Source organism: Lissotriton vulgaris, chromosome 6 (assembly GCF_964263255.1).
Source record: "Lissotriton vulgaris chromosome 6, aLisVul1.2, whole genome shotgun sequence".
Taxonomy (NCBI): Eukaryota; Metazoa; Chordata; class Amphibia; order Caudata; family Salamandridae; genus Lissotriton; species Lissotriton vulgaris.
In genome coordinates, this window is record NC_141694.1 from 199,014,873 (window position 1) to 199,038,709 (window position 23,837).

At 47.5% G+C, this 23,837-nt stretch overlaps 1 protein-coding gene across 1 annotated transcript in view; it reads left to right on the forward strand.

Moving 5' to 3' along the window:
* Nucleotides 1-23,837, forward strand: part of TDRD6 (tudor domain containing 6) — a 2,323,386-nt gene that overhangs the window by 1,483,095 nt on the left and 816,454 nt on the right. Inside the window, exon 19 of the mRNA XM_086926239.1 lies at nucleotides 13,688-13,798. Within this exon, the coding sequence (XP_086782365.1) occupies nucleotides 13,688-13,798 (111 nt within the window). The remainder of the gene's footprint in view (nucleotides 1-13,687; nucleotides 13,799-23,837) is intronic.

Below are 23,837 nucleotides of genomic sequence, written 5' to 3' on the forward strand. Positions count from 1 at the left end.
GTGCAGCAGACATCCCACCTTTACCTTGTTCTGGTTCACTCAGCAGGTGTAGAGGAAGGGCTGGAGCACGGGGACAAGGTAATTCCAATGGGATGTTTTGTGTCATGACTACTTTTATGGCAGGTAAGTACTTTCAGGCAATTGTTTACAGTGACCACAGGATGAGGACAGTCCATGCACTACTTCGACAAGTGCTCTTGGGAGCTATGTGAGGCAAAGGATGGTGCAAGTATTCTGCAGGTGTTTCAAAAACACCCAAACGTTTTAAGTCCCAGAGAATACTAATCCCTTAGACCAGCAGACGAAAGCTCAGCTCATAATTAATGGGAAATGGTGGGCTAGTGCGTAAGCGAAGGGATGGGTGGATGGCGGAGTGGATTAGTGAAAGGGTGAATGAAATGGAGAATGGTTGGATAATGAGAGAAAGGATGGATGGATGGATGGGTGAGTGGGAGGATGGATTAGAGAAAATGTAAATAGATGGATGGATGGGTGGAAGGGTGGATGTGCGAGTGAATGGGTGGATGGATGAGTGAAATGGTGGATGGATTGATAATTGAAAGGGTGGATGGATGAGTGAGTGAAAGGGAGGGTAGATGGACAAAAGGATGGGTAGATTGAAGGAGTGAAAGGGTGGATGGTTGAGAGGAAAGATGGATGTATGATGGGGTCAATGGATGGATTCATGAGTGGATGAGTAGATGGGTGGGTGGGTTGGTGGGTGGATGGAAGGCTGGATGGGTGGCTAAGAGAAAGGGGGATTGAGAGAGAAAGGGAGGATGGATGGATGACTCAAAGGGTGGATGGATGAGTAAGTGAAAGAATGGCTGGATCGGTAAAATGGTTAATGGCTGGATGGATGGACGAGTGGATGGATAGGGTGAAAGGGTGGATGTAGGGATGGATGAGTGAAATTGTGGATTTAAGGATATATGATGATTAGGTTAGCAAATGGTTGAATGTGTGGCCATGGATAGGCACACAGATGGAAGGACATGGTGAAATGAATAAATGGTGAAAGACTGAATGATTACTCCTTGTAGCCCCATTATCTTCAGAACATTGACTTTCACATTTATATGAGCCACTGTCTTTATATAATGTGTGTGATTTAAAGCACTCAGACACCCTGCCGTACATACTTGGGATGAGTAGCACTATAAAAGAAATCAAATATTTTTATTTTATTAAGAAGTTTTCTATAGCGCTGGCCAGACCCAGGGGTATCGGAGTGCTTTACAATGGGAACATAACAAATAATCCTCAGATACAGGGTAGAAGAGTGACATATCAACATAGGCCCGCAAAAATAGAGAGCAACATATTGTAGTGCAGGACCGTTTTTTCTTCGGAGTCCTTTGAAGTCCTTGTGCTGGAGCCGAGCTTGAAGTCTGCTAGTTACCCCAAGCTATCCAATCCCTAGGGAGCGGTTAAGGAACACGGTTTTGAGTTGGCTTTTGAATTTTACAAAGGAGGGAATGGTTCTAATGTGAGGGATAATGGAGTTCCAAATTTTGGGATCGCTTCCAGTGATAGATCGGTCCGCAGTTTTTTGGTTTTTTTTTTTAGATTTTGGTGGGATGAGTAGGAGGGAGTTAGAACTTCTCACGTTCCTGGTCTAGCCTGCTTTTATTCGTTTTTTTGCCAAGTACTCAGGTTTGCCGGTGTGAAGGGCTTTATGGGTGAGGCAGGCTGTTCTGAAACTAATCCGCATTTCGACTGGAAGTCACTTAAGTTCCTTGAGTGCAGGGGAGATATGCTCGAAATTTCTTGATAACGGTGATCATTCTGGCGGCTGCATGCAATGTTGTTTTGATGGGGGCCAGGTGTGATTTTGGAATTCCTGAGAGAACTGCGTTCCCGTAGTCCAGTCTTGACAGTACCAGAGATTGGGTGGCCTGTTTGAGATCATTGGACGCAATGTAGGGTTTTATTTTGTTCAATAGTCTGAGGTCAAAGAAAGCACTTTTGGCAGAGTTCTTAATGTGTCTTGTCTGTTCAGTTTTGAGTCTAGAGTGATGCCTAAAGATTTGACCGTCTGCTAGAGTGAGATTCCCGTTGAGGGCATCGATGGCCTTTAGCCATTTGGCAATTTGGGGGTTAACTTCCTTATTCGAGAGGAGAGTTTCCGTCTTGTCAGGATTGAGTTTCAGGTTGTTGCTTGTCGACCAGTGCCGTACATCTTTCAGTACATCATTAAGTCTTTGTATGTCTTTGAGAGAGGTAGTTTCCAGATAGATCTGAGTGTCATCAGCATAGAGATGGAAGCGCATGTTGGCTTTTCTTGAGAAGTTTGGAGAGTGGTTACATGTATGTGTTAAAGAGTTGCGGTGAAAGCACCGAGCCCTGAGGTACACCCTTGCTGGCTTGTTGGAGGTCGGAAGTGAAGTTTTTTATTTTTATTTTTATTTTTTGTGTGCGATTGTGCAGAGAGGAGGAGAACCAGTTGAGGACTACCTCGCCAAGACAAGCTCTTTCTTGGAGTGCCCTTATGAGGATTTAGTGATCTACAGTATCAAACGCTGCCGAGAGGTCAAGGAGAATGAGTAGTCCGCATTGGTCAGAGTCTAGTAATCCATGGATATCGTCGATGATGTTCAGAATCAGGGCTTCTGTGCTACAGCCTTTTCTGAAACCTGACTGGTGGGGGTCCAGGAGGTTATTGTTATCCAGGTGATGTGTTAGTTGATGGAGAGAGGTCCAGCGACCCAGCTGCGATGCTCTTCATGGGGTGCGTGTTGACGTCCAGTGAGAGTTCGATTTTCGTGATCTTATCATTGAAGAAGTGGGCGAAGTTATTGCATATTTCTATGGACGCCTGTATAGAGGAGGGCATGGGCTTGAAGGTTTGTTGTCTGATAATGCTGTAAAGTTCCTTGGGTCTGTTTTTGGCACTTTCTAGTGCGGAGCGGAAAAAGCTGCATTTCTTGTTTTTGATGTAATTGTTGTACTTCCTACGGGCTGATTTGAGTTGATCCCAGAGGATGAAGGTAGGGTTATTTCTCCACTTTCTTTCTTTGGCTCTTAGTTCTCTCCTTTTGGAGTTGAGGTCTGGATTGAACCATGATCTGGATGGGATGGCTCTACTCTTTTTGAGCTTTAGAGGATGCTATTTTGTCAAGCATAGACACTAGCTTTGCTTTGTACCATTCAGTGAGGTCATTAGTGGAGGAGTGGTCATTGGTGTCGGGGATAAGTGAGCTTATCTGTTCTTCAAGGACTCTTATGGGAACCTGAGAGAAGTTTCTCAACCATTTGGGGGGGTCTTGCAAAGGAGATTGAGAGAGAGTTAGTCGGTTGAGATGAAATAGGATCATGTGGTGGTCAGACCAGTCGACGGGGAGTATGTGATTGATAGTGATGGTGTTTCTTTGAGCGATGATGGCATCCAAAGTGGCTCCTTTATAGTGCGTCTCCTCTGTGCTGCACTGGATTAGATTGTTATCGCCGAGGAGACTGGATAGCGATATGAATATTCGGTTGTTGGTCTCGTTCCATTGTAGGTTCAGGTCGCCTAGAATTAGATTGTTGGCATCACTGAGTGCACGTGAGCTACCATGTCAGATACTTGATCTCCGAAAGCGGCGGATTTGCCTAGTTTATGATAGAGAAGGTGGCAAAGTAAAGATCCATTATCTTTGGTCTTGATGTTGGTTGAGAGACATTCAAATGTGTTGTAGTCGAATGAATTTATTTCCGTGATGACCATGTTGTCTTTATGGATGATAGCTACCCCTCCCCGGTCTTTTCTGTTTTTGTTTGAGGGCGAAACCTGTGGGTACAAGCATGTCTAAGCAAGGTGGGATAACTCATTGAGCCAGGTCTCAGTGAGGAACGCAATGTCAATGTCATGAAAGGATGGCCTCTGCTAGTTCAGTTGCATGCAGAGAAGCCGACCTGCAGTTGATGAGTAAGTAGTTGGTGAGAGACTCTTCGTTGCTGGCGGTGTTTTCTTTGGGTGCTCTAGTTAGGCTGGTGAGGACGGGCGGTCTCGGGGTTTTTTGCACACTTGAGTGGCACCATTTGAGGCTGATAGCTATGCTGACTGGCTGCACCGGGTATCAGGTGTTTCCCTGGGAGGCTGGAAAGGTGGGGGCGGGTTTGTTATTATGCGCTGACACTGCAAAGTTCCTTGTATAGCCAACATTTTTTAGGCAACAATAGAAGCGGCATCACTGATATTCAGATGTGGTTCACCAGAGTCTGGTGACTAATGTACCTACTGAAAGATTAAGTTTTGAGCTGTGTAAAGAGCCTGTCTTTTAACCACACCCACTCATAAACCTGCAGTTAACTAAACACACTTATTGTGTTGGACATTATTTGCCGGATATGGCCAGCTGGAAGCATGCCGAGCTCCGCACCCTCCTGAAGAAACCGACAGCGAACCCCAACGACCTCAAGAACTTCCGCCCCATCTCGCTCCTCCCTTTTTCTGCCAAAGTCATCGAGAAGACGGTCAATAAACAGCTCGCAGCCTTCCTCGAGACGAACGGATCCCTCGACCCCTCACAGTCCGGTTTCCGAGCTAACCACAGCACCGAGACCGACCTCATCGCAGCCACCGACTACATCCGATCCCTGCTCGACAACGGGAAAACAGCTGCCCTTAACTTCCTGGACCTCTCTGCAGCGTTCGACACAGTTTGCCACCGCACCCAAATACAGCGCCTCAGCATCACCGGAATCCAAGAGAAGTCACTGGAGTGGATCATCTCGTTCCTCGCCGGAAGAACCCAGAGAGTTCGCCTCCCCCCGTTCCGATCCGCAACCACCGAAGTCATCTGCGGCGTACCTCAAGGATCCTCGCTTAGCCCCACCCTCTTCAACGTCTACATGAGCCCCCTCGCGGCCATCGCACGCCAACACAATCTTAACATCATTTCCTACCCCGACGATACCCAGCTGATCCTCTCCCTCACCAACGACCCCGCCACGGCCAGAGCCAGTCTACACGAAGGAATGAAAGACGTCGCCGAGTGGATGAAGAACAGCCGCCTGAAACTGAACTCAGACAAGATGGAAGTCCTCATCCTGGGATCTTCCCCCTCCGCCTGGGACGACTCCTGGTGTCCCACTGCCCCGGGCACCACCCCCAAGCCAACGGACCACGCACGAAACCTGGGCTTCATCCTGGACTACTCCCTCTCGATGACCAAACAAGTCAATGCCCTCTCGTCATCCTGTTTCAACACCCTGCGCGTGCTCCGAAAGATCTTTCGATGGATCCCCACCGAAACCAGTAAGACTGTCACCCAAGCACTTGTCACCAGCCGACTGGACTACGGAAACACCCTCTACGCGGGAACCACAGCCAAACTACAGAAAAGACTCCAGCGCATACAGAACTCCTCCGCACAACTCCTCCTGGACATCCCCCGCCACAACCACATCTCCGCCCGCCTCAGAGACCTGCACTGGCTCCCCGTCAGCAAGAGGATCACGTTCATACTCCTCACCCACGCACACTAGGCTCTCCATGACCTGGGCCCCAAGTACCTCAAAAACCGCCTCAATTTCTACACGCCCACCCGCCAGCTGCGATCGACCAGCCTCGCCCTCTCCACCGTATCACGCATTCACAGAGCCACCGCCGGAGGAAGATCCTTCTCCTACCTGGCGGCCAAGACATGGAACTCACTCCCCATCCACCTAAGGCTGACCCAGGACCATCTTTCTTTCAGGAAGCAACTCAAGACCTGGCTTTTCGAGCAGTAACGGACCCCTCCCCCCCCTGCGCCTTGAGACCCTAGCGGGTGAGTAGCGCGCTATATAAATTGACTGATTTTTTTTTGATTGAGGGATATGAGGGTGGCGGTCGATTATGTGGTGTACGAGATTCCAGAAATTTGTCAGGGGGAGGAGGGAGGGCGACATGTAAAAAAAAAAGTCAGCTGGGGGGCTCAACCTACAAAAGTTTGCAGACCTCTATCCTAATCATTGAGTGTGAGGGTATGTTCGAGTCAGTGCCTACCACACATTCTATCTGCGTTAAACACGGACACCGCAGACATCAGTTAAACAAAGTAAAGATGTAGCATTAGGAACTAACATAGAATGCCAGGACATGATGCAACGAGTTACCAAGTTAAGACAGGAAGTAGGGTTTATGAGACATTTGATGGAGGATCTAACCTCTACGGTTAAGCTCCTATCATTTGATGTATCTCAAAGAGGGAGTGCAAATGTAACGTAAAGTAGCCAACTCGTGCGTCCACAGGGTGCCAATCTTGTAACCTCATTGGCTGCATCTGTTACATCTACCAAAGAGATTAACATCATTTCCATCAGCCTTCCACTTTCCCTTGGAAAGGCTAGGACACACAAAATAAAAACACCACTACTGATGCCTAAGCACTTGCCCCACCCCATAGCTTGCAATTCCAACAATTCTTGTAGGAAGGCATTAGTGAGGGACCAGACATCCTACAGTAGAAACACACCTTCTCACACCAACCACCCAAAGTGTTGTTTCCAGTTTGGGCACCCAGAGCAGCACATATCTACCTTGCTTAGTACCCATAGAATTTTTATGGTATATGTACCCAAGCTCAACGCAAAATAAAGGTATAGAGGAATGCGGATTCCCTGAAGTTATTTACTGGATAGGACCTGTCCGGGGATGCCGATCACTGATAAGGGAAGACATAGTAAAGGACGGTGGCTTACCTCACAGCAAGACTGTGTTGATCTTACCCTGACTGGGGCAGATCTAGCAGAAAACCTCTTTGCTCTGGAATTTCGAACCACCCCACCAGGACCGTCATCTATCCAGTTTAGACTATCCCCTCCGAGTAGTAAGAATGCCCATGTTTCAAGGCATAGGCTAACCAGCCAGGAGGGAAGTTCTACTTAGGAAATCAGTGATTGACTGAAGAGCGTATCGCTCCAAAAGCTTTTAACTCAGTCATGATATTCAAGTGGTTAGATTGGCCATGGGCTCACAATGGAACATAGACATGTATAATGTCTACGTGAGAGGTACTAGAGGGAAGAATTAGAAAGTTTATACGGCTCTCGACAATCTTCTTTACTAATATCGGGAATTCCTAATGTCCTAGTCGCGGGTGACTTTAATTCGACGTTTGAGCCCCTTATAAATGAGGAGGTTTACTTTATAGAAGAGGAAGACACTCAGTGGGGCATCACAAAGCTGGAGCTTGATCCTATAAAAAGGTGGACTGATGTGGCCATCCAAATTAATTATTTTTGTATGGAAAAAGGATTGCGGGCTGTAAATGGACGTGTACCATCTGATAGATCATTTAACAATGGGTATAGTCTTAGTAGAATATTTTATGTACTAATTAGTTTGACACTATGGCATGCCCTGAGTGATATGATCGTTAGAGATGGGATAGAAAGTGATTATAACCCCTTGTGTGTGACTTTGGAATTAAACAAAAGGGGATGATGGACGGAGCGTTTGAGCAATTCAATCACTCACCCCCAGTCAACTGATCTGGGTTTAATCCATCACCATTCTTTAGCTCCCTCAGCCACCCCAGTGCAGACATGGCCATATGCAAATCAGTCTGACCCTGTACCTCATGGGAACAGTCCAGCCCAAACTGCCAAGCCATCTCTTCCCTGGACCGGAAACAAGCATCCTGGGACCGGTTTCAGATTCATGATCCTCATCAGCCAGGCTATCTTGAATCCAGAGGCCAAGTGAGCAAGGGACTCATGTCTGAGCATACCCTGCCAACTTAGGGCGAACAAAGCGAAACAAAAGGGGATGATGGACGGAGTGTTTGAGCAAATCACACTCACCTGATCTGGGTTTAATCCATCACCGTTCTTTAGTTCTTTCAGCCTCCCCAGTTCAGACATGGCCATATGCAAATCAGTCTGACCATGTGCCTCATGGGAACAGTCCAGCCCGAACTGCCATGCCATGTCTTCCCTGGGCCGGAAACCAGCATCCTGGGACCGGTTTCGGATTCATAATCCTCATCAGCCAGGCTATCTTGAATCCAGTGGCCAAGTGAGCAAGGGACTCACGTCTGAGCATACCCTGCCAACTTAGGGCGAACAAAGCGAAACAAAAGGGGATGATGGACGGAGCGTTTGAGCAATTCAAACACTCACCCCCAAGTCAACTGATCTGGGTTTAATCCATCACCATTCTTCAGCTCACTCAGCCACCCCAGTTCAGACATGGCCATATGCAAATCAGTCTGACCCTGAAGCTTGTTTCCGGTCCAGGGTAGACATGGCTTTGAAGTTCAGGCTGGACTGTTCCCATGAGGCACAGGGTCAGACTGATTTGCATATAGCCATGTCTGAACTTGGGTGGCAGAGTGGGCTAAAGAACGGTGATGGATTAAACCCAGATCTTTTGACTGGGTGTGAGTGTTTGATTGATTCAGATGCTCCGTCCATCACCACCCCCTTTTGTACCGCTTTTGACCGCCATAAGTGTGGCAGGGTATGCTCAGACGTGAGTCCCTTGCTCACTTTGCCACTGGATTCAAGCAAGCCGGGCTGAAGACGGCTGGAATGCCAGAAACCGGTCCTCGGAAGCTTGTTTCCGGTCCAGGGAAGACATGGCTTGGCAGTTCGGGCTGGACTGTTCCCATGAGGCACAGGGTCAGACTGATTTGCATACAGCCATGTCTGAACTTGGGTGGCAGGGTGGGCTAAAGAACGGTGATGGATTAAACCCAGATCTTTTGACTGGGTGGGAGTGTTTGATTGATTCAGATGCTCCGTCCATCACCACCCCCTTTTGTACCGCTTTTGGAATTAATAAGGCATAAGGTACCTGCCCAATTAGGAAACGAATTTTAAACATGTGATGTTGTTCCAACCAATGATAAGAGACGCCTTAAATTGGTGAAGTTAATGGAGATACCCAAACTGTTAGTTAGCATCACAAACTATATGGAGTGTGCCATAAGCCAGCTTGATGATAGTGTAGAAAACTCATTGATATCCATAACAAATTCTTTGTTTACCTGCATACTTATTTTATGAAGCAGGGTAGATCAAAAAAAGCCCAAAAACCAGAACGCCAGGCACTGGTTTAACTAAGATTGTAGAGAAGCAGATGTAGCGCTAGGGGTAGCTGTTAAAGCAGGTGATCCAGTAGAAGTTCGAGCAGCTAGGTATAACTATAGGAGTACCCAGATAAAGGCAAAGAAAATATGGGATGACAAAAGATGGCAGGATCTTAGAGGCCTGCGCCACGTGAAATCCCAAACATTTCTAGAATGTATTTAGTGGGACAGAGGAGGGCAAGCCCAGCAGCCCCAAAACCATGTATCACAGGAGGATTGCGTTAACCATTTTAAACCCCAATATGCCTAATGTATAGAGGGTGAAGAGTGTGATATCACTTGTTCATTCTATCAGGACAAGGCCTTCAGTAGGGCTAAGGTATAAGTGGCACTTAAATCTTTAACAGCGGGTAACGCACCTGGCCCAGACGGTATCCCTGGGGATGTATTTCTCTATGACAAGGAAAGATGGTGCTGGTATATTCTATTATTGACTAATGCCATTGCCCAGGGTGCGCCAGTCCCCGACTCCTGGAAAGGAGCGGAAAATATATTGGTCTTTAATAAAGGGGACAAATCACATCCAGGGAACGATAGGCCCATCAGCCTAATAGACTACTTGCAGAAGGTGATGGGGAGACTAGTGCTCAACAAGGTTCAAGAATGGATTGAAGAGCTTAGTATGTTGTCCCCAAGGCAAGCAGGGTTGCAGGCTTTTACAAACACCATTAACTATGTGTTTTGGTTTGTTTTGATTTATTGGAAAACTGTGACTTTGGGCAAGGGCAGTTTATATGCTGCTTTTGTTGACCTCAAGTCAGCGTTTGATCTTGTACCTCGTGCCAAACTATGGGTGATATTGCAAGAAATGGGGATGTCATCCGAACTATTGACCCTTATCACCAGATTGCACAAGAACAATAATGCTAAAATTTGATGGGGCTTGCAGAGCGATGTCACTAACCCTTTCCCAGTTGAAAGAGAGTGCGCCAAGGTTGTGTGAGGGCACCAACACTATTTTCTTTATACATTAATGGAATAGTGAATTGCATGACCTCTATTCCTACAGATGCACCAACACTAGCAGGCAAAAAAAATCCCTATATTAATGTTCGCAGACGATACATTGATCATTTCCAAGACCCCAAGTGGTCTCGAGAGAGTCCTGACAATCTTTGAGGAGTTCAAATGAATGATTATCCGCTAGAGCAAGTTAAAGAGTTTACTTAAGAGTTAACATCCAGGATGACCTGAAATGAAAACCCAAATTGATTTGGCACCCTTAAAACACCGGCAATTGTTTGGGGTGTTGCACACAGAATATAATACCTAATTCTCAAAGCCAATCAGTCCGGTCCTTGAGCTTTATAATATGAAAGTTATCAGCTCAGCCCTCTACGGATCAGAACTCTGGGGTTGTGAGAACTTATCCAAGCTCACTTTATCAGAAAATAGGTTTTTGGGAAGAATTACCAATTTACATCTGAGTACCCCAACATGTCCTTTATTGTAAGATCTAGGGAGAAAATCAATTACAGATATAATAATAATAATAATAATAATAATAAAGGGGCTTATAAAGCGCACTGGTGACGCCATCCCGGCGTGTCCCCGCGCTGTGGAGAGAGTGACGGAGCGGCAGAAAGCGAGGCTACTGGATGAACAAGTGAGTTTTTAGCAGCTTCCTAAATACAGTTTCAGTCTTGGCCTGCCTGATTTCATAGGGCAGAGTGTTCCACTGGTTGGCTGCCATCACTCGGAAGGAGCGACCACCCATTCTGGCCTTTTTAATGCGGGGAACTTTTAGAAGGCCCCTGCCCATGGAGCGAAGTGCTCTGTTGGGTTGATAGGGGATAGCTAAGTCCTTCAAATATTCAGGGGCTTTAGAAGTGGTAATCCTGTAGCAGATTAGGAGTGCCTTAAATAGGATCCTTTTTTTTATAGGAAGCCAGTGAAGGGCAGACAGAGTGGGTTTTGATGCCGTTCTTTTGGGGAGTCTGAGAACTAGCCGGGCTGCAGTATTTTGTAGCACCTGGAGCCGCCTCAGGTTTTTCTCAGTGGTCCCCAGTAGCAGTACATTCGCATAATCTATGCGGGAGGTGACTAAAGCTTGAGTCATGGTCTTTCTAGCCTCCAAGGGCAGAAGGTCCAAGGTGCGGTTTAGGGTCTTCATTATTCCAAAGCACTTCCCTGCTACTTTGTTGACATGGCTGTCAAAAGACAGTTTCGGGTCCACCCATACTCCCAGATTTTTTGCCTCCCTGCCAGGGATAGGTGTTGGGCCAAGGCAAGGAGGCCACCAATCCTGAGTCCAGCTGGTATCCTTTCCCCCGATCACTAGGACCTCAGTTTTGGAGCCGTTAAGCTTCAGGCAGTGTTGGTCCATCCAGCCAGCAAGCGCCTGCATGCAGGTTTTAAAGTTGGCCGCTGCCAAACAGCTAAACATATGCAGCTATACTGGCTGAAACGCTGGACTACTCCTGAACTGGCAGTGTAAGCGGCTGGTTTCCAAGATATAATAAGGGCAGATACTTTTCATCATATAAAATGGCTACGGGAGGTTGGAGACACTCTATTAAGTACTGGCTTGAAATCACTTTGGGAGGATCCAATAATCTCCACCTTTCCCACAAAAAAGAATTTGAAAGATAAATATTGGGAAACGGTACAGTGTAATATACTTAGAAATGGTGAGTCGTCCTCTCTAACTGGAGCTTTCCTGGAAAGTAAATTAATCCCCAGTTTTGAATTATATTGGAAGTTAGAGACAAAACTGCACGACCAGAAGCTATATTTTTAGTTCAGAGAGTGAATAAAACCTAGCAATACTGTTTGGCTGTTTAACCTCCCTCTCACAAAGGTGTATCTACGCTCTGCATCTATAATGTCTCCTTCATGCACAAACTGCACTCCTGCATACCAGCGTACCCCGCGCGTGTGCTGAGTTGGTGGTGCTGAATACCTGCCCTCTCCCCCGCCTGCACAGCCTTTCCAACTCCGTGTGTGATGTGTTTCCTGTAACAAGGCGATACCTGTCATTTGGCGCTGCAGGTATGAGAATTTCGAGTATCTGCGCGTGGGTGGGTGCATGCCGCGTATGTTGCACGTGAGTATGTTATCTTGCATCATTACTGACTATTACTTCGCATGGGGGAGCTTGTGCTGAGCAGCATGATGCTAAATATGTGGGGATCCGGGGCTGGCGATGCTGAACTAAAAGCATAAGCTTAAACCGTGACATTTACAACTATTGGGGGCGAACTCTGCAAAAAGGTCCGCCCAAACTTTAAGCCCCTCTTGGTTCACTCATGACAGTGAAGGCATGTCTGGAGGTGGTAGAAAGCTCATGTTTAAAATGTAGTAACTGTCACAGATGTTAATGTAGTGATAGGATCTAATGTACTAAAGTCAAACACAAGTGTTGACGGAATAACCTGATTTGATGTGAAAGACAATTTGTCCTATTTTATTTGACATTTTCTGTATCCGCCTATTGATGCCTTCGCTTGTTCTGTGACTCACATTCCAAGATAGGCTTGTGGCTGGGCTGGGACTTGGCTCTCTAAATAAATTTGCTGGCTCACCCACCTCCAGTCCTTACAGCAGTTAACTGAGATGCTGCAGGGGCGGCATCTTGTTTTTCCCCCAGTGACTATACACTTTATGCATTGTAGTTGCGTTTGTGTAGCACAACACACCCTTGATGGAACCCTCAAGTCCCCTCCGTGGACGAGGTGCCAGCTACTCCCTTAGTTGTGGTTGATCCGGAGAATGAATGTATATAGTGTGGCCTTTGTGACATTGGTTTCATGCATAAGGACCTGAGGGGTGTTACTTAAATGACATGCATGGAATGGAGCAAAAAGGAGATAGCTATAGCTTTGCTAACGTTTCTGAATACTGTCGTAGAGTGTGGGTGTACAGTGTGACTTATGTGGGAGTTGTTTTGGTATTGTGCTTGATGTCTAGCGGGTGGTTTTACTGCTGTGGTCTTGTAGCAGCAGATAAATATGGAGTGTTTTAAAGAGGAGGAAGGGATACATTTACTTATGCGTTTAGCTACCATTATAGTGCTGCTGGGCCATCATCAACTGAGACTTGACCTTCGATGTTTGCTCTATTGTTACGCCGCTGCTTCACACCCTTTCATATGCAGTGGAGTAGAGGTAGAGAGTGGCTTTGTAACATAAACCCTGCCAATCCGCTCCCACTGCTCAGTAATTTCACCCCCCCCCCCCCCCCCCCCCCCCCACTACCTGCCATGGATGGCAATCTGACGGATAGCGCCAGAAGCTCAAGCTACACTACACTACTGATTACCAGTCCTCATTCTTTATGCAGTACCAGATAGCTAAATGACTAGTTCTACCCATACAGTTAAAGGTATTTACTGGTCCATACAATTGCAACAATCTAAAGAATAGTGACAGGCATATACATGATATTTTTTTAATGTACCATGCCCAAAATGTGGTTGAACTTTACTTGCCATGTTTCCCATGCTTATCAGCCATCCGTGATCTCTATTTCGAGATCAAACTTTCTAGTACACTGTTGATTGTGGAAAGGTGGAATATTAAATTACTGATGATGCCCTATTTGAACTGTATTTGTTTTCTTTCTGATTCAGCTGCTGATTGTTTGGCCTTATGCATTTAGTGTTCATGTTTTTCTTGGATTTTTAGGACCACTGCCTCAAAATCGAATTGGTTTGAGTGCTGAAAATCAGAGAAACCTTCTATGTACCTGTCCAGAAGAATCGAATGACAACACAGACACTAGTTCATTTTTCCCAGGTGAAAGTTAGTTTTATAATGATGTTGATGAATGTTTTTCCCCCATCGTGGAACTTTCTTTTAACTCCTTAACACTTCTTCTGTGTTAGGATGGGTATGCATTTGTAGAATGACTAACTATAGATGCACGCAATATGTATACTCTGACATCTAATGATGTGCTTGGATGTTTGCATGTTTTTCTTTGAAGAATAGGGAAAGTAAAAATCAATGCAGTGTGCAAAAGGATAGCTGTAGGGACTACGGAGCCACGCGTTTGCATACAGTCAACTCTGTTGCACTAAATTCCCATTACAATAGATCCCAGGGGGGAGAAGATGTAGGAGCTGGTAAAATATCTTCCATACGAGAACAGGGAAAGTGAAGAAGAAATCGTGCTAGAGGACAACACAAACGCCATCATTCATTGTGTGCTTGGCCCTTTTGACACATCCTCTAAAGGCTTCAGCACCAGCATCCTTCTCAGACACCATGCTTTGCTACACACTGCATTCAACAGAAGTCCAGCAGAGTCTCCTCAATCTCCCATTCGATGGGGATCATCTCTTCAGCCCCCCCAGATTGATGATTTGCATTAGAAAGTAAGACCTAGGTCTTGCAATGTCTGGGGGTGCCCTTCAAGCTCCAGATGTGAGAGGCTCCTTTTACAAGCAACAACCCATGGTAGGAGCCAAGGCCACGTCACCTGTGTGCCGCAGTCTTACCATAGACAGCAGCAAAATTTCTGATGGATACATCTACCTGTGGATTCCTCACCTTTTGAATATCCCCCTGCGCCAACATTCTGCAGAAACTTTTTTCTAGCTCTCCACACCGACGAGGTTGTCACAATGCTGTCTCCGCACGACGTCACTGGAGCCATAAGAGGACCACGTTCCCTTTTTTCCGTACTTTCGGCGTTAGCGGTTTTTCTGGGACTCTACATATTTTCTGTTAGATACTTTGTATTTTGTCTTGTTTCCTTCTGTGGTTTAACCATGTCTGCTCTGAGGAAATCTGGTTTCATGCCCTGTAAAGAGTGCTGGGTCATTCATCGATCACGGACCCCCATGAGGACTGTTTGTGGTGCTCATCATTAGATCCCGGTGTCGAGGGATGCTCTTGCTGTCGAAAAATGAACCCGAAGTCCTTGAAGGAACTTAAAGCCAAGCTGTACATGACTAAAGTAAGAAAAGAAAAAAGGGGTCAAACGTTTGAAGTCTAAGTCGTCGACTTCACATGACTCTAAGAAGAAGCACAATAAGAATAAGAGTCATGGATCTCAGCGCCGTTCATCGAAGGATGTGGTTTCGAGGTCGCCTTCTCCGGTTCCTCGACCTTGTGAAAAGGGCTTAGTTTTTTCTTCACCTTCAGTGTCTCCTCAAGCGACTCTGACCCATTCTCCTTCATACAAGGGGACTCTGGAAGGTTTGTCGAATCTAGCTGATGCTGAGGCTCCTTTAGCTCCTGCGGCTCCGCCTGTGGCTCCGGAGGTGCCTCGATTGGCTCTCGTACCAGCTCAGTTTCCTCAATTCCCCGCACCGGTTTCGGATCCCTCGCATTTTTTAAATGCGATGTATGGCGTGTTTGCCAGGGCCTCATACCCTTCTACTGCCCCTTTGCGTCCCATGGGTTCTCTGGTTCTCAGGCATTTAATTTGGGTGTGCCTCACCAATATCCTCAGGCACCCTTCGTGCCATTCATGCAGACGTGCCAGTCCTGGCAGTTTCTGGCTCCGAGGATGTTTACGCCATATGTGCAGTCCCTGACACCAACCGGCGGACCTTCATCTCTGATTCATTCAGTGCCGGTTGCTGCTGCAGATCCTCCTTACACTCCTGGAGCCTTCAACGCCACGTGTGGCGTTGCCGACGCAGCAACTGAAGATGCGCTTCAGGAGAGAAGCGCAGAGGTTGATAGAAGAGGAGCAGTACCAGGCTGAAGAAATGGAGGAAGGTGAAATTTATGAGTCTGAGGATATGTTCGAGGGTCTGTGTGAGGCGCAAGTGGCTTGACACTTCCCCGGAGTGGGACTTTGCGTCACAGAAATCTTCCCCCTCGAGGGAAGTTGCACCTTATCATACTGTTATAAGGAAGGCTGCAGAACTCCCTATCACTGAGTATAAACCTAATTTGCTCACAGAGGTGCTTCATTCTACGTCCTCTGTGGTTTAAGCACATTTACCTTTCAATGATGCCTTGACTGAGCCAGTCCTTGAGGTGTGGTGCAATCCTTTTTCTGCTCCTGCAGTTTCAAGGTCGGTGTCCAGTAGGTACTGGCCTGCTCCAGGGGATCCTGTGTTCCTTTTGTCTCATCCTTCGTCTGAGAATTTGGTGGTGTAAGCTTCATGTTCTAAGCAGTCCACAGGCACCTTTCCACAGGCTCCTACTGACAGGGATTTCAAGAAATTGGAACAATCTACAAAGAAGGTCTTCTCTTCAGCCAATATGGCTTTGAAGTCCACCAACACTACCTGTTCGTTGGGTAGATACATTCATGACCATATGGTCTCTGCCAAACAACTTCTTCCAAAATTGTCTGAGGAAGCTCGGGAAAATTTCAGTGAGGTACTGGCAAACTCAAAAGCTGCGGCTCACCAAGTAATCCTGTCTGGCCTGGACACTGTAGATTCGGTTGCCAGGGTGATGGGTTCATCCATTGCTAATAGAAGGCATGCGTGACTAAGGTCTTTTGCGTTTTCTCCTGATTACAGGCTGCCCTTCTCGATCTTCCGTTTGATGGGTCTAGACTGTTTGAACCTTTGCAGAGCATCAGCTTTTTCCCCAAAGACAGTAAGGCCACGGCAAAATCCTTGGGTCTGCAGACTCAGGCAAAGGGTTATGGCTATAGAAGATACTGTGCCTTTGGAAAGTCTTTCTTTCATGGTTACCGTCAGCCACAGCAAAAAAAACCCTTGTACAAGTCCTACAGGGGTGAAGGCAAAGGTCACCTTCGTGGAGCGGGTCGTCCGCTTTCTTCCTCCTCCACCTCTACCTCTCCAACCCCTCCTGGTAATGCTGAAAAGCAGCCCTAGATCCGCCATCCTGGATCATGCAGGTTATGTTAAGGGCTGGTTTACCCATTTTCTACAGGATTGGAAATTTCTCACTTCAGACCTTTGGGTTTTAGTTCTGGTAGAAAATGGGTATGCCCTTCCCTTCAGGGAATTCCCTCCTCATTACCCCCCTTGCCAAGGGTTTTACACAGAGTATTGTTTACTTCTTCAGAAGGAGGTTCTTGTCCTATTACAAAAAAGGTGAGATATAGGTGGTTCCAGAGCAGGAAAGCGGTCAGGAATGCTACTCACAGTATTTCCGGATTCCCAAGAACGATGGCAGGTTACGACCCATCTTGGATCTCACAATCTTGAATCGGTTTCTCAAACAGGAGAGGTTCAAGATGCTCAACCTAGCGCGGGTTCTTCAGGCGCTGCAACAAGTGGACCCATCTTGCAGGATGCGTATTTTCACATCCCAATCCTGAAGTCACACTGGAAGTATCTCCGGTTTACTATTGGTCCGCAACATTACCAGTTCGCGATCCTACCGTTTGGTCTTACTTCTGCACCTTGAGTTTTCACCAAGGTGATGGCAGTGGTGGCTGCCCATTTCAGGAGGTCGGGATCCCGGTTTTCCCCTACCTGGACAACTGGCAACTGAAGGCAGAGTCGCCAGAGATGGTGCGTCGTCATCTGCAGGTAACAACCCAGCTGTTTTTCAAATTGGGTTTTTCAGTAAATGTGCCCAAATCTTACCTGGTGCCCTCTCAGCGCAACTTGTTCATAGGGGCAGTACTGGATACCTCTGTGTCTCAAGCTTTTCCTCTTCTGCAAAGGATTCTTGACATTCAGGAAATTATCCCTTTGTTTCACAATAGAGTGGTTGTTCCAGTTCTGAAGTTCCTTCGCTTGCTCGGTCTGTTCGCTTCCTGTATTCTGTTGGTCATCTATGCACACTGGCACATGAGGGCGCTCCAGTGGTGTCTCCGCAGGCAGTGGTATCAGAACGGGGATCTCAGGGAGTCGGTAAAGATCTCCAGAGAAGCTGCAGTGGATTTGTCTTGGTGGAGTGTGGAGGGCAATCTGTCTCAAGAAAAGCACTTTCATCTTCCTCCATCGATGGCCACAGTGATAACGGATGCCTCTACCCTTGGGTGGGGTGCTCATCTGGGGGATCTAGAGATCAAAGGTGTTTGGTCTCCAGAGGAAAGATTGTTTCATATCAATCTTCTGGAATTGCGGGCAATACGTTTGGCTCTCAAGGCCTTTCTCCCTTCCCTTCGCGGTCCGTCTGTTCAAGTCCTGATGGTCAACACTACCGCAATGTGGTATGTCAACAAGCAGGGAGGAGTAGGGTCGTACTGTCTCTGCAGAGAGGCGTTACCGCTTTGGTCCTGGGCTTAGGACCATCGGATTTGCTTGATGTCAAATCCTCTGACCCGGTAATGAACATGCGTGCGGACAGTCTCAGTCAGCAGTTTTCCTCCGACCACGAGTAGAGGCTTCATCCAGAGGTAGTGCGACACATCTTCCGGATTTGGGGGACTCCTTGGGTGGACCTGTTTGCCACTCTTGAACGCGCACTACCTCTCAAACTGCAGTCTCCAGTTTCCGATGCAGGGGGCGTTGGGGGATGCGTTTCAGTTGAGTTGGAGCTCACAACTCCTTTAGGCGTTTCCTCCCATACCCTTGATTCCTCGGGTTCTGAAGAAGATTCGCCAAGACCAGGCCCAAGTTATATTGATCGCCCCGGATTGCCCAAGAAGGGTGTGGTACACAGACCTTTTTCACCTTTCATTGCACCCTCCGCTCCGTCTCACTCTCAGGGTAGACCTCCTCGGAGGGGCAGGTTCTACACCCCCACCTCCAGAGCCTGCACCTTCATGCCTGGAGATTGTACGGGGCAGCTTGAATTCTTTCTCTCTCCCGCCTGACGTGGTGAATGTTATTTTATCCGCCAGGCAACACTCCATCAAGTCTATTTACTCTTACAAGTGGTCAAGATTTGTTAAATGGTGTGGAGAGAGGTCTATTGATACCTTAAAAACTCATCTTTCAGATGTTCTTTGTTTTTTGTTGCATTCAGCCCAGCAGGGTTGTGCTGTGGCCACTGTTAAAGGGTATTTGTCTGCTTTATCGGCAAACCTTTATTTTTCTGATCAGCTGTCTTTTTAATCTCCGATTGTATTGTGGACAACCCAGACTTTGCACCGGGAAGGGACTCTGTTGCCTACGCGAAGTTGAGATCTGCAGGATGGCGGTGTCTTTTTCATATGTACACGACAGAGGGCATTATTACATTTACCCAGTTTCGGCAAGAATCCGGGCTGTCTGAGTCGGAGAGACTCAGATACCTGCAGGTGAGACATTGGGCGCTCAGTGAACAGGTACGCTCTACGGCGGATAGACATCTCACATTTTACGAGCACTGGTTAATCATGCGCAAGACCAATAAACAACTGATCTAAGATCTCTATAAGATGCTCCAGGGCAAACACATACACACCTATAGTGCTGGCAGGGCGCGCTGGCAGAGGGAATTGGGCCGGACACTTAACCTCAAAGAATGGGAGGGGATCTATTATAGAGTGCGACACGTAGCATATCACATGGGGTTTACGAACACCCTCCCAAAGATAGCGACCTATTGGTACTACACCCCAAAGCGTCTTCACAAGATGGATCGCACTAAAGATACACTGTGCTGGCGCGGCTGCGGACAGGTGGGCACGTTGATGCACCTACTCTGGGAATGTACCAAGCTCCAAGGGGTATTGGAAGCAGATATTAGATGAGGTGGACACCCACTTTGACACAGAGATCCCGCGCTTCCTATCGCATGTTCTTTTAGGACGCCCAAACCTCTTAACATATCCGCTGCGCTCCCGCAGGGGCAGCTTGATAGTAATTGCACTGGGATCAGCAATGCAGAATATACTCGCGCACTGGCGCTCCACACACGTTCCCACATTACATCGGTGGCTCCATCGCCTTTGGATGGTGCTTGGTATGGAAAAGCTCTCACTGTCAATGGCGGGAGAGAGTACCAAATACCCAGAGCTATGGCAGCCCTTCTGGTCTTTGTTAGCTTCAGAATTTCATTAGATCACCTTCCCTAGATACCTCCAACTATTGCGTCTCACAGACACAGGGTAGGAGCAGACCGATCTGGAGGGTGGGGGTTGGTTGAGGATAGGCGATGGAAATTGACCTTGGGTGGTGGGTGGGCAAGGCGGGCGGCTGTTAGGGGGCGAGGGGGATGAAGTTTCTGTTCTATAGTTTCTTCATTTCTATTTTTCTTGGATTGTAGGACTGAATGCATTAGCCTATGTTGGTTTACAGAGGCACTGGTACAGATTTTCTAATTTGCCTTTGCTCCCTTGCCTGTATGACGCCTATATTGGCGCTGGCGATGTCTGTAACTTGTGATTATCTGCATTGCAATCCATTAATAAAAATTATTTAACCGCATCATTGCTGCTGCATATTCCCGTGCTGTGCTGCAATTTTCAAAATCCCTTGTTATGTGACAAGGTCAACTCGTCAAACGCACAGCGCAGGTAACACCCATGACGAGTTGACCTTGTCACAAGCATCGACGGGGTTAATACTAAATCTCCGATTGTTTTAAGGTTTGTTAAGGGCCTTACTAAGATGTTTCCGCCCACTCCTTGCATAATGCCCCAGTGGGATTTAAATCTAGTTTTAACTTTCTTAGTGGGTGTGAGAAGTTGGCCTGATATATGATGCTCACTAGTTCTAGTGATCACCTTGTATCAGTCCAAACAACCCTTATGGTGATTGGTTGTAAGTCAACCTTATAGACCAGCTATCCTAATGGTAGCATGGACAAAGCAGTCTTAGGCTAAACTCTTTTGGAATGTGAAGCCAGCTGTTTTACCACATATAACCCCTTGAAGGTATACACCCGTTACAACGCATCTTTTACTCCGCACTACCATTACAAGGCGACTTTTACAACGCATACCATTACAACGCATTGCGCTGGGGGGCGCTCTAGGATAGGGAATAAGTATAATTTACTATCCAACACCTTCCCTAGGGTCCACGGGGACTGGAGTTAGAATAGTAAATTATACTTACCACTATCCAGCACCTCAAAGCGCTATGCGTTGTAATGGTATGCGTTGTAATGGTCGCGTTGTAACGGTAGGTAGTTGTAATAGTATGCATTGTAACGTCATACATCCCCCCTTGAATACCAAGTGAAAGGTCACCACACAGGTTGTTATGAAAATAAACAAATATTTATGAACTAACATACACCTCTCAACTCTTTATGAGGTCAGAGGGCTAAGCACATGACAATACTAAAAAGGAAATAAGAGTTCGCACAATATTTATAAGTGCGCTGTAGGAAGGTAGATACCTGACTATGGTTACCCCCAACTTTTTTCCTGGTGTTTTGCTGGTTTTCTGACTTAGTTGACCTGGGGCCCTGCTATTCAGGACCCCAGGCCCACTGCTCTCTCTCTAAAATGGATTCCATGTACCTTAGGTACATTTCCAATTGGTACTGGACCACCTTATCAGACCCTGTAACTCAGGGCATAGGTGTACCCAGGGCCTACCAGGGGCTGAAGCATGTATTATGCCACCCCTGGATGGCCATCTAAATCTGACACAACTGGCTGCACGACAGCTGGGGCAAGGTGGTGTAATCACCCTTTGCTTTAGATATAGTATACCTATATCTAACCCTAAAAATGGACACACAGATTCCTATCAGTCACTCCTATGGCAGGCCTTGACAATCCTGAAGGCAGAGTGCTTGGAATCGTGTGAGATGGTGCTCTGGCATGAGCTGAGCCCGTTTGCAGCTTGCGGAACCAAGTCCTAATAGCTGTTCCATGATAACGCATACCATATACTCTTAAGTGCATTATAATCCTCGCGGTTAAGTGCTATCTTTGGTATCGCTTTATCAAAACATGTCGAGTAAGGTGTCATACGAATTGGAATACGAACCCCTCGCCAATTCTGGCGACGGGGTTAGCATTCCACCCTTCTAGAGGGACACGACATGTACGTAACTATGAACCCCGGTTAAAGTTAACTGAAGCCTCAGCTCCACAAAATGGATGCTGCCACCACAGACACGAGTCTGACCTCCTGCTGCTGGGAGTCCTTCCAGCGAGGAGAGCTTGGACAAAGGGTTTCCTGTCAGGGGCGGTGCTAGCACCATCCCAGACAGGATTTTGTGTATCCTGGGTAGGCAGGGCTTTACAGGAAGGTGACTGCAAGTGGCACCCCGGTGCTCACTACGCATCTGCCGGCTAGAACCAGTTCCAGGGGCACACCAGCCCCTGGCCTGGGGAAAGTCCGGCATGGGAGAGGGGTGTAACTACCCCCCTCCTGGTCCCACCCCTAGGGCAGGACCTAGTCGCGTACCCACCCCTTTCTTTAGGGTAAAGGCAGGAGCGGGGACCCTTCCAAATTAGATCATCTTGGAATCAAGAAACTACTTTCTACGAAAGGAACTCTCGACTTCTTCTCAAGATTTCTCCCTTGTGGCTAAGGAGTAGTCACCCTGCATCCGCAGGCACCATCTAAGAACTCTGCGGTTTGCTGCATGTCCTTCCTCAGGAATCCGACTGACCAGCACGACGAGACCCGGCTTCCCTGGCACCTCTGACCTCTACCTACCTCTACAGCTAAGCTGAGAACCGTAGGTGCGACGAGACCTCGAGGGACCGGCCATCATCAGAACTGCACGACTTCCATTCAGCACGACCGCCGAGGGATCCTCTGGTGAGTGCTTTGGGGTCCAAGAAGCACCGACCCTGAGCAACTCCAGCACCGAAGTCCAGCCTCCCAGCATCTCCACGATCTGCGTGGGGCCCTTCTGCTTTTTTGCTGCTCACCGCGTTGTTTGGCTACTAGCCCGCTGGCTTGTGGCCTTCTTAACGACGCCCGACTACATCACTGCTGCTGGTCTGGTTGCTCCAGACTGGCCCTTGCTCCCTCCCAAAAGAGGAGCACCCCGGACCCTCCTGGTCCACACCAGATGCCATTTTAGGTCCACCGCGTGGGCTTGAATTTGCCAAGACTTGTTGCCCCAATCCTGGGCCCAGCGACGTCGACAGCTTCATCCATCGTGGGACAGCTCCCACCTCCATCCTGGTCGCCGACAACGCCTCCTGGTCCGTGAGATCTGCAGAGCACGGCGTCGCCCACTCACCTAGTCGAGGTGACTACCATCCGGTGCCCTCCTGGTGCCACCTGACTACTGGCTAGTAGTCACGAACTTGGTCCCCTCTGCTTTCAGGTGTCATCCATCTTCGATCCAGGCTTGGATCAACTCTAACTATCTTCACTGGTCGCCTGCCAGCCACTTCTTTCTTCAGGCTCCTGGTTCGTCTACGAGGATTCCCAACGTCTTTTGAGACATATGCAGCTGCAGCCCCTGGGCTAGGTAAACACGGCATTTCAGTGCCCCAGCATAGCCTCACTATCCAAGGGTCAGGATCCACTATCGTTTTCGACCTACCTTATCGAGTTCGCCCGAGAACACTAACTTTGTCTTTACTAGCTCCCATAGACTTTGTCCCGCATCCCGCGTGAGAGTGCACACTCTGCACCCGAGTCCCCTAGGCCTCCTACTAGTAATCTGAAGGTTCATCAACGTAGTCCTAGCGATTCCAAAGCCAATTAGTACAGTACTTGCCTGCTAGTAATTTCGCATTCCACTTCCATAATATATGGTTTTCCGTGCCCCTCGGGCATTTGTGTAAATTGTGCAACTTAAAGTATTTTCGTAAGAGTTTTGTTGTGTACTTAGTACCCTGTCCTCATAAAGAGTACAGGGCTGTTGTGATCTAAATAAATACACTGTTTATTTTCATAACACTTGTGTGGTGTCCTTTCACTTGGTGTTCAAGGGGTATATGTGATGGTATAACAGCTGGCTTAACACGCCCTCTAGAGTTTAGCCCGAAGACTGCTCGTATCCACGCTACTAGGATAGCTGGTCTATAAGGTTGACTTACAACCAATCACCATAATGGTTGTTTGGACTGATACAAAGTGCTCACTAGAAT